This window comes from Cynocephalus volans, chromosome 12 (genome assembly GCF_027409185.1).
Source record: "Cynocephalus volans isolate mCynVol1 chromosome 12, mCynVol1.pri, whole genome shotgun sequence".
In the NCBI taxonomy this organism is placed as follows: Eukaryota; Metazoa; Chordata; class Mammalia; order Dermoptera; family Cynocephalidae; genus Cynocephalus; species Cynocephalus volans.
The window spans coordinates 12,555,758-12,569,355 of NC_084471.1; the positions used below are offsets into that span (position 1 = coordinate 12,555,758).

General features: G+C 58.5%; 1 protein-coding gene across 2 annotated transcripts; it reads right to left on the minus strand.

Annotated features, from left to right (window-relative positions):
* Nucleotides 1-573: 573 nt before the first annotated feature.
* SH3BP1 (SH3 domain binding protein 1) lies at nt 574-12,666 on the minus strand. Of its 2 annotated transcripts, XM_063075919.1 has the most exons (19): nt 12,608-12,666; nt 11,349-11,391; nt 11,034-11,138; nt 9,870-9,946; nt 9,478-9,589; nt 9,310-9,386; nt 8,667-8,811; nt 8,089-8,157; nt 7,832-7,922; nt 7,270-7,415; nt 6,389-6,500; nt 5,964-6,045; nt 5,811-5,891; nt 5,182-5,298; nt 4,327-4,424; nt 3,889-4,036; nt 2,766-2,860; nt 788-794; nt 574-661 (listed from the first exon to the last, which is right to left on the minus strand). In XM_063075919.1, exons 1-19 carry the CDS (start codon nt 12,664-12,666, stop codon nt 574-576), a joined length of 1,752 nt encoding a protein of 583 aa, XP_062931989.1. The 2 variants fall into 2 exon arrangements, with proteins under 2 accessions (XP_062931989.1, XP_062931988.1); XM_063075918.1 differs by having other exon boundaries at nt 600-1,305.
* Nucleotides 12,667-13,598: the final 932 nt, after the last annotated feature.

Below are 13,598 nucleotides of genomic sequence, written 5' to 3' on the forward strand. Positions count from 1 at the left end.
AGAGCCATCCCTGCTCCCTTGGGGGGCCTTCCCTGCTTCTTCTGAACAGCAGAAGCAGTAGCCAACACTTACTGGGCGCTTTTGTGTGCCAAGTGTGGTGCTTTGGTCTTTACAGGAGAGTCTCATTTGATCTTCAGAACACTTTTGTGGGGAAACTGTTATCCTATTTCACAGGTGAGGAAAACGGGATACCAAGAAGTGAAGTAAGTTTCCAAGATGTGAGGAACAAGCCTGGGCTCTGGAATCAGTCAGACCTAGGTCCTAATCCCAGGTCCATGCCTTACTCACCCTGTGACCTCAGCAGGTCACTTCTTTTGAGCCTCAGTCTCCTCACCCATAAGAGGTAAAGGGATTTACTCCACTGGGAGAGCATTAAATGGAAATCATGCACAGAAAAGCACATGTGGAGCACAAAGAAAGCCCTAAAACCGTTGGCTGTCATTTTAGACAGGACGAAAGGGGGAAGCGAATATATCATTTTTTCCCCTTTATGAAAGTGGCTTCTTTATTTTGAGGACAGAAAATAAAACTGTCATTTGGGCAGCTGCTCCAGTTTTGTCCAAAATAATTTATTTACCAGCCTAACAAAAAATACATTGGCAAGAGAAAAGTAAAAGTCCTGTAGGAGCAGGCAAGCCTCTCCTTCCTTCCAGTGGCTCCCCTGTGACCCTGCCAGAGAGTGGGGAGTCAGGTAGGGAACCCCAAACCCAGACTGGAAGAGGAAAAGGTCAGGAGGTGGAGGACTGTCCTGAGCCCTCCTGGCCATGGGGGCCGACCCAGCGGGCACCGAGGCACTTGTGGGCAAAGGCTGGAGGCCCCTGCCCCTTGGGAGGGGCAAGGGCTGTGTCCTGGGAGGACAAAGTGGGGACGGAGGGGACACTGGGGGCTAGTCAGGGAGGAGCTGCCGCTCAGTCGTCTCTGAGGCAAGGCTCCTGGGCCGGGGCTGAGGAAGGACAGCTGGGGACACGGGGATCCCACCTACAGCCTCAGGGGCCCCTCCCTCCTCTGTGGCCACCCCCAGGTCCCCCTCTGTAGGCACGCTCAAAGAGACTGGGCCCGGGGAGGCGGGGCTGGGGGAGGCTGGTGAACGCCGGCTGTGGCGCCGGGCAGGCTGGGGGGGAATGGGGGGCAATGGGGGTGGCACCGTGGGGGCCCTGAGGCTGCTGCCAACCAGACGGCGTGGCAGAGCTCGGGGGGTCACAGGGCTGCTAGAGCCAGGGGGCAGGGGTGGGGCTGGAGGGGAGGAGCGGGTGCTGGAGACCTGGGGGGGTGGCATGGTGGGCCGGGCTGGCGCCGGGCGCTTGGCTGTGGAGGAAGGAAAGGGGAGGCGAGGTTAGGCGTCTACACGGCCAGTGTAAATCTGTCAAGTTTAGTCCCACCTCAGGACCTTCGTATTTGCTGTTCCTTCTGCCAAACACTGTTTCCTTGCTGGCTCCTCCTCATTCAGGCTCCCTTAGTGCCCTTCCCGCCCCCCAGAGGTCCTCCCTGACCACCCTAGTTAAAGCAGCACCTCCACAATGCCCCACCCCAGTCACGCTGTCACGTTCTCTAGTTTTGTTTCCTTCAGACTTTTCGTCCTCTGAAATGATCTTGTCCATTTTTATTTCACTTGGTCGTTGCTTGTGTCCCTCACTAGAAGGTAAGCCCATGAGACCATCTGTGTACTGCTGGCTAGCAGAGGCATGGAAGGGCTGTCTGTTTGTACTGCTGAATAAACGAATGCACCTGTCCCTGCTGACACCTGAAGCCCATCAGAACTACCCTACCCCCAGCTCTCAAAGGTCCCACTGCACAGTTCCAATTTTGTGGGGCAGCCAAGGGGCTGCCTGGTGCCAGAAGGTCTGGACTCTGCCTTAGCTCTACCGGCTGGGGGACTTGGGGTGACTCACTTGCCCCCTGAGGTCTCATTCTTCACTGGTAGATGGAATGAGAGTCTCGACCTCCCAGAGCTGATGCGAGGACCAGCTCAGGTGATGCCGCGACAGCCCTTCGAGCACTTATGGTGCTGTGCTCAGGTGAGCAAACATCCCACTTGTCCCCCATCCAGGAAAGGTGGCTAGAAGTCCCCCTCCTCCAGGAAGCTCCCTGTGCGACCTGCCAGCTCCTGCTGGTGCAGAGGCTCCTGCAGCTGCTCCCCCTTTTCCTGGCTCTACACTCCACACCAGGTGGAAAGCTCCAGTGCTTCCAGGGCTGGGCATGGCCCCCCAAGTATGTCAGCCACCCTGGTGAGGACTCCCCACCTGAACCCTTGGCCTTCTCACCTGTCTGGCTTTGGGCCAAGTTGACAGGTAAGTGCACCAGAGAGATTCAGAAGAGACCCCAGGTTTCTTCCCACCCCCACTTCCTCCCCTCCTCTATTGTCCTTTGGAGATTCCTTCCCGTTCTGCACTCTGTGACCTCTGGGCCTCTTGAGGGACTGGACTCCAAAGCCCCAGTGCTCACGCTGGCTAGGCTTTATCGAGCATGTGCGTGTGCTAGAGCCAGGCATTCTCCATGCAGCACCACTGAATTCTCCACACAGCCCTACAAGCTAAGTGCAGTTAGTGCTCCCTTACAGAGGAGGAAGCTGAGGCTCAGACAGGTGAAGTCACCTGCCCGAGGTCCCAGAGCTGGAATCTGAATGCAGAGTGCCTGGTGGCAAAACCTGGACTTTGAACCACCTCGATTCCTGGCTTCCCCCGGCTGCCTAAAAACACGGGAGGATCAGGAGCCCATCCCCTCCCTGCCCACCCTCTGTCCCCTTCTCCCCTACCACAGCCACTCACTCCTCCGAGCCGTATCCTCCATTGGGGCAGCTGTGTCGGGGGGTGTCCTGTTGACCTTGGGGGAGGCTGGTCTTGGGGGTGCCTCAGACTCTGTCCTGCTGAGGGGAAGAAGAGGGTCAGGGTAATGCTCGGCCATCTGCCAGAGGTCTCCTGGAATCTCAGGGAGACTCCTAGCTGCCAGGTGCAATTGGATCCTCCCAAGACTTGATCCCCAACACCTTGGGCTGTGCCTGGGATCTGTCCCCAGGCTGGGCCCGCCTGGGTAGACGCTTCTGACGTTAGCCAGAGTCCACCCTGCCCTTGGATGCTGCGTGATCCTGTGACAGAGTTGACGGTCCCCCATGGGGCCAGGAGGGCACCCCACCTGCCTGGTAGGGAGGGCCAAGATGGAAGGTGGGAAGCAGGGTCTGCTCTGTGCCTCAGCTCTCGGCCTCCACGTGATCTTTATGGGATGCTGGGGCCACGAGAAGCCAGAGAGCGGTGAGAAGCAGAGAGGGGTCCCGCTCACTCCTGCTCCGTTCGGGTCTCTGCTTGGTCGTCTCTTCCTCAGGGAGGCCTGGGCTGAACCCCTGCTAACGCAGCTCTCCACTTGCCCCACCGTCCTGTTCTGTCTTCTGCTACAGCACTCAGCACTGCCCAACATTACAGAACGCGTCTGTGGGTGTGCGTACGGGTTGTCTCTATCCCCAACCCCTGGAACGTAAGCCCTAAGGGTGGCATCCGTCTGTCTCGATCATCTGAGGAAATTCACAGTTCGGGCCTCAGCAGTCTGTCGTAGACTGAACGATACTCACTTGGTATACAGGCGGCAGGTGTCACGATGCCAGATTTAAAGAATGGAAGAGCAGATTGGGAGGTATAACAAATTCCTCAGTTCCCTAAATCCCCAGGGCCTGAAACAGTGCTTGGCACATAGCAGGTGCTCAGTAAAAGCCACACAGTGATCGACGGAGCACATCGGGGGCTGGGAGAGATGTTGCCTCCGTGCCTTCACCTGACTCACTCCACTTGAAAGTACCTATCATTACACTTCCTGAAATGCTGCTTGGAGTCCTGAGAGACGATACCTCAGGCTATGTGTCTGTAGAGCCAGGACAGGGGCTATTCATATCCCAGTCCTCACCTTTCCTTGGTAGCCACTGAGGCTGGAGCCGGGGTGGTGGCTGGGGTAGGCGTGGCAATGGGTTGAAGCTCCTCAGTGGCCTGCCTGTCGCTGACCATGTCCTGGGGGGTGAGGGCTGAGAAGAGGCCCGATGCATTGAAGTTGATGTCTGGAGACAGAAGGAGGAGGCCTCAACTTCCAGAGCCTTCGCCAGCCTCCCCACCTCAGCCAGGGTCAGGCCACTCTCCCTTCCCCTAAGAGAATCAGAACCATGTTCTGACTTCCCACTCCCATGTGAGCCTCGCAACAATCCCATGAAGCAGGCAGGATCATCCCCATTTTACAGACGAGAAACTGAGGCTCAGAGTGGAGAGGCAATTTCCCTTGGCCTCAAGGTAAGTTCATCAGAGCTGGCAGAAGGAGGGCAGGGGGTGGCGTTCACAAAGGCAGGGGCTTCACCTCCAGGGAAGAGGGTGTCTGCGCTCTGTATCAGAGCCTCGACCACACCCACCACCTGGATGGAAGACACCGAGGCTGCATCCAGCTGGGCCTGGTCCCTGGGCCAAAAAGGGAGACAAAAGTGAGGCATCCACTTGGCAACTCGTTTTAGTGACCCAAACTCTCTGGACATGTGCTGGGCACTGGGGACATAGCGATCAATCGCATTGAGTCCCTGTGCTCAGAAAGCTCATAAACCACTAGCTGATGGCAAATGTGTTGCTCACACACCACATTTTCCCTTCCTGCACCCAAGACAGACATCACTAGTCAATCAAGGACCCTCTTCCTCACTTTTGGATCTAGACAGCCTATACCAAGCAGTCCACTCAGCACATGAGATGAAATCTTTTTGCCATCTGTGGCCAGTTAAATAATAATGATCCCTCACATAGCAGAGCACATTACAGTTTATAAAACATTCCCCCATTCACAATCTCATCTAATCCCCAAAGCAAAACCCCTTAAAGTTTGTATAACTTTTCCCCAACTTACAGATGACACGGAGGTCTGGTGAGTGCTTTCCTAAGGCCCCTCTCCAGAAAGGGGTGGGGCAGGGCTCGAACCCCTCTGGGCTCCCAGCCCCCTACACGAGGCTGCCAAGCACCCCATCACTGCCATTGCCCAGAATGCCTATCTCCAAAGCCCTGTGGGGTCCATGGTCACCTCAGGCTGTTCCTCAGGGCAGCCTTGAGAATAGGAGCTGCTCAACACACTCCAAGAATGGGGAAACTGAGGCCCCGAGAAAAGCAGCAGCAGATGGTTGTGATTGGGACTGCCACCTCCTGCCACCTTCCCCAACTTGTGGCCCCTCACCCTTCTTTCTCAGGTGGCCACAGCAGGTTGGGCCCCAGGACAATGGCGATGTTGCTGGGTGTCATCTTGTTCACCTCCTGCTCCTCGGCCAGTCGTGCCAGGAACTTCATCAGGTACCTGCGGGTGGGAGGTGGGCTTGGGCTGGGGCAGGGCATCTTGGACCAGGAGTACCCATCGATGCCCCCGAGGCCTAAGAATTTTCAGCCCAGGGTTCCAAAGAGTAGGAAAGACACCACACAGGATGGTTTTTAAGCTTGTAATAGTTATATTTGCTGACCCGCTGTGCCAACTACGTGTCAGGCTCTGAGCTAAGCTGAGACTCCTCCCAGCCAGCCCGTGGGGTAGCGACTATCATGATCTTCACTTCCCTGATGATGACACTGAGTTGCCTGCCCAGGGCCACACAGTAGCAGAGGTGGGATCTGAAGTCAGGCAACGTGGTTTCAAAGGTCCGAGGTATTGTTTATTTTAATGTCTGGTATAAAAAATACACGACTAGAACATCAAAGCTGTATTTCCGGCAATATTGCACAGGACACGGTGGCATGACCAGACTCAAACCCAGGGGCCCTGGGTCCCAACTGGGCTGTGGCTTTTGGGGGAAGCCAGGGAGGTGTGCTCGGGCTCACCTGAGGTTGCTGAGGTTCTCCCGGGGCAGGCGGCTGCATACCTCGCGGAGGGCCTCCAGACGAGCCCCTGGCTCCTTCAGGCTGAGGAAAGAGACCTGGTGAGCCAGCTGTGGCCACACCTTCAGAGCCTCCCCTCCCCGCCTGACACCTCACCTAGCTGCCCTCATCCAGTCGTCATAGAGGTCAAAGGTCATCAGGGGCTCAGGCAGCTCCCGCAGATAGGACTTGAGGGCACCTGATATGGGTGGGAGAAGATCAGAGGCAGCCCCGCAAACTCCCCTCTATTCACAGTACCCAGCTCTCTCCTTGTGGAAGGAACCTACAGCCCTTGTTCACACTAACATGTCTAGGTCTGATAGTTTGAGCCACAGGCCCTTTTGAGAAAATGAAGGCTAGCGATCTTGTCCCCCCCAAAATGTACATGTATTTCAGGGTTAACACTGTGGGCCTTATGTTAAAAACCCCTATGTGTCCACAGGTGTCTCAGCAGAATATCAAAGCCAAACTGTCACTGGGTCATTTCAGGCAGCTGTACCCCTCCCCTGTGCCCTCTTGCCCAGGCTCCCCAGATCAGGCACCTGCCACAGCGTGGGGGTCAGAGCAGAACTCCTCCAGGCTGTGGGGGTCCGAGGCCATCGTCTGCTTGAGGCGCTTCAACACTGAGGCCCCAGCGGCCAGACGGAAGAGGCCCTGGGGTGCGAGAGGGGGCAGGTGAGGTCACGGAGGGGTGGGCAGAACAGGACACCCTGGCTGGGAGGCCCTGGCTCACTCATAGTGTGGGGCAGGCTACTGGCTCTAATTGGGCCTCAGTGTCCCCAGTGTCTGGCCTGGTGGGCAGAGTGGACACCACAGTGTCCATGGACCCTCTCAACTCTCAAGGTCTAGAATTCTGATCAAAGAGCAGGGCTGGGAAGAGCTGGGAAAACCACAGGGAACCAGGAGTCTGGTTAGAAGTGGAAGGGAGGGGAGAGGCCCCAGCAGGATGGTCAAGGAGCCCAGTCTGTCTTTGGGTGTTTCCACCTCCTAAGGATCTACCTTCGGGAAAGGAGCCAATGTTCTGATAATACTAAGCACAAAGGACAGATACAGGCCAGCGTGTGAGTGACTGCACTGTGGAGCTCCTAGTTTCAATGCCACCTTCTCATGAGGCTCTGGGCATGTTGACCTCTTTGCCTCTCTCTCCCCGTTGTAAATGGAGCTACTGAGGGCTCCCTCCAAGGGTTGCTGGGATAAGCAAGTGGAGCAAGGAATGCAGAGGGCTTACAGCACAGTTCCTGGCCCACAGGAGCATCATTAAGTGGGAGGTAGTGTCAGTTCAGCGACAGGAGGCTGTGCCTTCTCCCAGGGACCTGTGCTCTAATGAGGGAATTACAGGCACCAGGACAGCACAGCATGTGGGGGGTTCAGGACACAATGAGGGCCCCGGTACTCCTTTCCCACCTGCCCCCGTGGGTCCCACCTCTTCCTTCATGCCCTCGGAAAGCAGCATCATGACGCAGGCCTCGATGGGCAGGGCGATATCCCGGCCCAGCTCTTGCAGATGGGTTCCCAGTGACACCCCATACACCCTGGAGAAGGGGGTGGCCAGCATCGAGGGGGAGGGGTCTGCAGGGATGAGACAGATCAGCGGCCCAGGGTCCTCCCGCTCCTGGGCAGTCAGGCAAGGGCACCCCCCAGATGTCCTCAAGGTGATACTACCTTCCACCTGACTGACCATGCACATATCTGAAACCATCCATTGTATCTCTCGAGTTTGCCCACCTCCACTGCTTCTGGCCTAGTCCAGGCCACCGTCACCTCCCTTCTGCATCCTAACAGGTCTCCTGGCTCTAATCCTGCCTCCTCATTCCATCCTCCACACAGCAGCCAGAACAATCTCTCCATCACAAATCTATTCTGGCCTTCCCCCACTCAGAACTCATCCACGGCTCCCTACTGCCCTTCAAGATGAAGTGTAAGTTCTTAAAAAGCCCTGAGCAGGGCAGAGTTGGGTGTGGGGGTGGCCCCACCTACGTCCCCACCTGCTTGGCTGTGGTTCTCTCTCAGCTCGGTCAGGGCTGTGTCCAGTGAGCTCAGTGACCTGCGATGATAATCGGCCTGAATCTCCAGGAGCTGTGGGGACAAAGGGACATCCCTGGTGCACGTGAGGGGAGCTGAGCCTTCCTCAGGGTCCACAAGAGCAGACCCCACCCCCACCATCTCACAGGGGTCCCAGTGGCCCCTGGCTCTGGCATCCACCCCCTAAGCTCCAGATGGCTGAGCCTAGTCTTGGACTCACATGAATGAAGTAGTTGGCATACGAGTCCTCCTTCGTGGCAAAGTGGTAGAGATCGGCCAAGTACTCGTCCTGGGGGACAGAGAGGGGAGTGATTACACCAGGTGAGGCTCGGAGGGGTTAGTGAGCTGTCCAGGGCCACACACTGTACATGGAGGGTCCAGCCAGCTCTGCTCTCTCTGCCAACATCTGAACTTGGGGCCAGCCCACAGGAACCCTCTTGAACTTTTGAGGGAATTTTGTAGCTTCCAGTCCTCACCTCTGTGTCTCCATATCCTTAGCACAGTGCCTTGTTATCTGCCATTCAATCGTTCTTTCATTCACTCTGCTCACTCATTCACTTACTCAGCAAATGCACCGAGACTTGGCTGAACAGGCCAAGTCTCTGTCTGCCGGGTGTCATGTGTGTGGTGTAGACAGAAGAGGCTACAAGATAATGGCCAAGTACACAGACCCTGGAGCCTGACTGCCTTGATTCAAACCCCAGTTCTGCTGCTTCCTAGCTGTGTGGCTTTGGGCAAGCCACATCATCTCTCTGAACTTCAATTTCCTCATCAGTGACATGGGGACAGTGCCCTCACCTTGCACTGCTCCACCCTCCTCTTCAGCTCCTCCTCCTCCTCCTTCAGCATCTCCACCTTGTTGGCTGCAGCAGTGTGGCTGTAGTTACCTGGGCCACTGCTCAGGCCTTGACTGCTGCCTGAGTTCTTGGCTGCCTGACTGAGCCTGGGATGATCGCAAGGAGGAGTGGTCAGCGGCCCTGCATGTCCAGAGTCAGGTGTCCCCTCCATACACCTGACCACCCCGGATTCTAGGATTTATAGATGCAAATCCCAAAGCTCCATCGGCCCTGGACCTCTGCCCAGCCTGGGCCAGGAGTGCTCCGGGGGCGCCCCCTGGTGGCAGGTTTGGTGATCACAGCCACCCAGCTCCAGAGTAGAGGGTGGAGACCCTCCTGCCATCCTGGAATCTTGGAAGACTGTTTATGACTCTCCTGGGCTTTGGGGCCATGCCCAGACCCAGCTGTCACAAGCACATGTACACCCCAGCATGTACCCTCACTATATGTGTTCCTATCGACCAGACCTATGCACAAGTATATAGACTGTACCCGGTGGACCCTGCGGTGTCCTCCTAGTTTGGCAAGGCCCTCAAAGCTCTATGGCCATCTCCACGGGCTGATGTAGGTGTGGGCCCGCCCCACCCAGTGGCCGTGGCTCCCACCTGCTCTTGAGGGTGTTCCAGTCGGACACCAGCTTCTGCAGGCTTTTCTTGTGCTTGAGGATGGCTGGCAGCTCCTCCTGGGGGCAGACATGGGGAAGGAGGGGTTCAGTGGGTTGGGGGAAGAGGGAGGTAGAGGCTGGGGAAGCTGGGGGCAGGGGGCAGGGTCACCTCACTCAGCCTGATGAGCGGCTGTAGGACATCCCTCTCCAGGGACATCTCAAACTCAGCCAGGATGCGGGCCAGCTGGTTCTGGATGGCACAGCTCATCTCCAGGGCTTTCCTGTGGACATAGTGCCCAGTGGGCCCAGGTTCCCAGGCCCTCATCCCACCTGGAAACACCTGGTGGGGCCTCCCCTCCCCATCATTTCCTGCCCTGCTATCCCTCCTCTGTCTTCACTGTGTGAAATACCGTCCCAGATCTGGCCACTCTCCCTGACCTGTACACTGTCGCCAACCTAGTCATCCTTCTGGAGTGGATGCCCTGGCTGACCTGGACCCCCTCCCAGCCCAGAACACTTCTTGGTATCCCAGGTGAGGGCCAGGCCACCATCCATGCTCACCCCATGCTGGAGTCAGGGTCCAGCTCCTTGAAGCTCTCGGCCATTGTGGTGGACAGAGCCATGAGGGGAAGCTTCTTCTGCAAGGAGGGTGGGGCCGGCTGTGAGTCTGAGTGTCCGTGCCTCCCCACCCGGCCTGAGCAGCAGGGGAGCCCCTCAGGGCAGGGGAGGAGGAGACCCAGGAGGGCCACAGTCCCAGGTGAGAGGGGAAACAGGATGACGACGGGGAATGGTGGGGTGACATCTCCCTGTAACTGTATACAGAGCCCCCGCCCATCTGGGGTTCCCTCTCTCCCGTCCCAGAAGCCACTGGATTGGGGAGGAAGGAAGGACCAAGTCCTGTCACAGATTGGGAGAGTAAGAAGCAGAGAGAGAAGGGAGCTTGCCCACAGGTGGGAGGGAGAGTGGAGGGAGGTGCTGGCTTGGAGTGGGGCTTTTCCCCTGCCCCAAGGCACATGTGGACGGCTAGCCACTGCTGAGCTCAAACCCTCCATGGTTCCCATTGTCCCTCCCGCCCCCCATGCTCTGACCACATCAAACCGTTGGCTGATTCCAAAACACGCCCCACATACTCTCACCTGGAGTTACGAAGAGCATTAGTTTTGGGATCAGAGAAACCAGGGTTCTAACCTCAGTTTTGCCACTTACTAGCTGAGTGACCTTGGGCAAGCAACTTTAGCTCTAAGCCCCATTTCCTCATGTGTAAAACACTGCCTCCTCCTAGGGCTGTTGCCAGCATCAGGGACATGATGCATTAACGTGTCTTGGCAACAGAATAGCAGTAATTGGTCAGTAAGTGCTGCCTGCTGATTAATACCAGAGAGTATCCCTCAATAGCCAGCTCAAATGTCTCTTCCTTCAGGAAGCCCTCACAGACTGCCCAACTGAGAGAGCCTGTTTTGGGTGCTGACTGGACAGATGAGTTCAGGGGCTGCTGGAGGCCTGGCCTTGGCTCATGGGGATGGGTGCAGAGAGAAGCAGTCAAGAGGGGATGGGGAAGACATAGGGCCTCATGAATGGAGTGCCCGAGGGGCCTTGGGCCAGAGCACTCTCTGTGCCCTTGGTGCCAGAGGCTCAGACTGGCAGGGAGACCCCAGCCCCAACCTCGTTCCCACATTGGACAGAAGTCTCCTGCCTGGGTCCTTCCTCCTTGGGACCCCCACTCACCACCCGCTTGTCCATGTCCGCGCCACTCTGGCCCTGCAGACAGGCCTGCAGCCGTTTGTGGACATTATGGGCCGCTCTCTTGGCTGGCTCCAGACGCTGCTCCACCTGGAAGTGCGGTGTGGGGTTATGGATCACAGGAGGCTGTTGTTTCCCCCAGAGCAAGAACCACATTTCTCTTCCCTCTGCTTGGGGACCCCATGGCCAACAGCTTGGGGAATGACTCAACCCAGGCCCCCACTGGCGTCCCCACCCACCCTCTGCTCCAACGGCCTGCACAGGCCTGCCTTCCCACCCGCTGCCAGCCCAGGCACATACCTGCAGCAGGTCCTCACCCAGGAACTCAGCAGTCTCTGGAGTGCTGTGCAGGGTGGGGGCAGAGATTTTGCAGAGCTGGCCTGGGTTAGGAAACCCCCCTGCCCCCCAACAGGGCACCTGGACCCCAGTTGCTTCCAGTGCCCCTCCCAGGTGAGGCCTGCTTGGGTGGCCCGCCTGCCTTATCCCAGTCAGAGCACATTCCATGGGGGCGGGAATAGGATACCCAATGTTTTCCTCCTCCACCCAGGGCTGTGTCTGGCTGAAACCAAAGGGAAGGCTGAGGAAGCCACCCAGGGCCCAGCTTTGGGACACAGGGGCAAAGCTCTCTTCTGCTCACCCCCCAAATCGTCAGTCAACCCCAGGGGAAGAGGAGGTCTAGGCTGGCCCCAAGAATGGGAAGTGTGGGAGCTCAGATTCCTGGGCTGTCAGTCACACAGGACTCTGGACTTTAGCTGAGGACATGGGACACGTGGGGACACAGAGGTCCAGAGCAAGGTGGACTGACTGCCTGGCTCACACAGGTGTCTGTGCCAGTGTGAGATGAGAACCAGGTCTCTGGACACCCAGTTTCCTCCCCTGGGCCCAGAGAATGGGGAACTTCTGAGGTTGGGGAAGAGAAGCAGGGAAGACACGCCTCAGGGGCTCCCCAAACTTCCGCTGTCCACTCCACCGGCTCTGGGGCTGGGGGTGGGAACTGGGAGACCCAGGGATGTTTCTACCTGAGTATGGGAAAAGCAGAAGCAAGACAGAGAAGCAGGAGGCCTCTGGGCCAGGCTGGGGGGTGGGGGAAGGGACACAGCAGGGGCTCTTCCTCCTGCTGGGCCAGGACCGGGTCTCCTCCCCTCTCCCAAGGTCTGGGGCCCCAATCTACCCTTTCTCCTCCCCCACCCAGCAGTCAGAGGTGGTTAACTGTCCCCATTGTCCAGAGGGGACAAATGAGGCCAGGGATGACGAGCCACTCAGGGGCTCATGGATGCGAAGAAGACCCAGCTTCCTTGGCCAGAGCGTACCCCCTGCAGCCCTCTCCAAGCAGGGATGGGGGTGCCCCTTCCCCCAAAGGCCAGCTCCTGCTCCTCCTGCTCTGCCCAGGAGATGGGGGCGGCGTTCAGAGGGGAGAAAGAGAGGGCAGGACTCTGGCCGGTCAGAGGGTGGCTTCCCAGCTGTCCCCAGCCTCCCCCAGCCCTGTCTCCCCCCACCCTTCTACCCCCCTTCAGGTCCTGCGGGTTAAGAGTGAGGGCTGCAAGGGGGGTGACACTCACCGTCCCAAGCTGCCCGTCTGGGCCAGCTGCCGCATGCGGTGCAACTGCCTCTTCATCATCTTGGGGGTGGGCTGGGGGCTGCGGGGTCACGGCGGGGGGTCGAGGGCGCGGGCAGCCCCCGGCCCAGCCTGCCTCTCCGGCAGCGCCGCTCTGGCCCCGGATGGGTGGGCGGCGCTGTCGCTTCCTGGGCCGCCGCGCTCGGCTCGGGCTGGGGCTGGCGCTCTCCTCCCCCGTTCACGGCTCCGCCCCCGGCCCCCAGGTCACTCCTCTCTCCAAGTTTGTCTTCTCGCTCTCCCCGCTTCCGGGGCCCCCCACTGACCCGGAGGCCCCCGCGGGTGCCTGTCCGGCCGGCCGCCCGGCGTCCAGGTTGTGGGGCGGCTCCTCCTCCCCGCTCAGCCCTGCCCTGCCCCGGTGGCGGGAAGCAGGTAAGCCCGCTCCTGCCCCCGTCCCCGCCCCCTCCAGGTTCCTGCCCCACCCGCCGGCCTGCAGGCCCTGGGTATATAAATAGCCTTGCACCCCTCTTAAAGGGGGAACAGGGGTCCTGCTTAGGAGGGACAGGCCAATGACAGGCCTTTCTGACCTGTCCTGGCCCACCTGGGCCTGTTGCCCCGAACTCCCTCCCCAAGAGGCCCTCTGGCCATCTCAAGCTAAAGGCCACCGTTGCTCCTCTGCTGGATGACTGGTTAGCCACTGGCTGCTGTGTGCCCTTGGACAAGTCCCTGGAACTCTGGACTCGAAGTCTCTTAACGGCCGGATGGGCCAGCTGTCCTGGCCCTGCCCACCCCGCAGAATGGACAAGACACCCCACCTGCTCTTCCAGCCTCCAAGCTCTGGCTCCCCCATTTAAGGGGCGGTATAAGCCACCCCTCCAGCCACCAGGAACCCTCCCAGAGCAGTTCTCTGGCAACCCGTTCTCCATATCTCCTGGCCTTAGCACGGACGGTTTCCTCCATCTGTAAAGCCCTCCTTTCATTCCTCCTGGCAAACCTCC

Excerpts from the sequence above, each read along its gene's own strand:
- SH3BP1 (XM_063075918.1), bottom strand. The coding sequence starts at position 12,666 with ATGATGAAGAGGCAGTTGCACCGCATGCGGCAGCTGGCCCAGACGGGC. Across the intron at positions 5,299-5,810 it reads GAGAACCTCAGCAACCTCAG|GTACCTGATGAAGTTCCTGG; the intron begins GTGAGCCCGAGC and ends TCCCACCCGCAG. Across the intron at positions 2,861-3,888 it reads TCAGTGGCTACCAAGGAAAG|GACAGAGTCTGAGGCACCCC; the intron begins GTGAGGACTGGG and ends TCCCCTCAGCAG.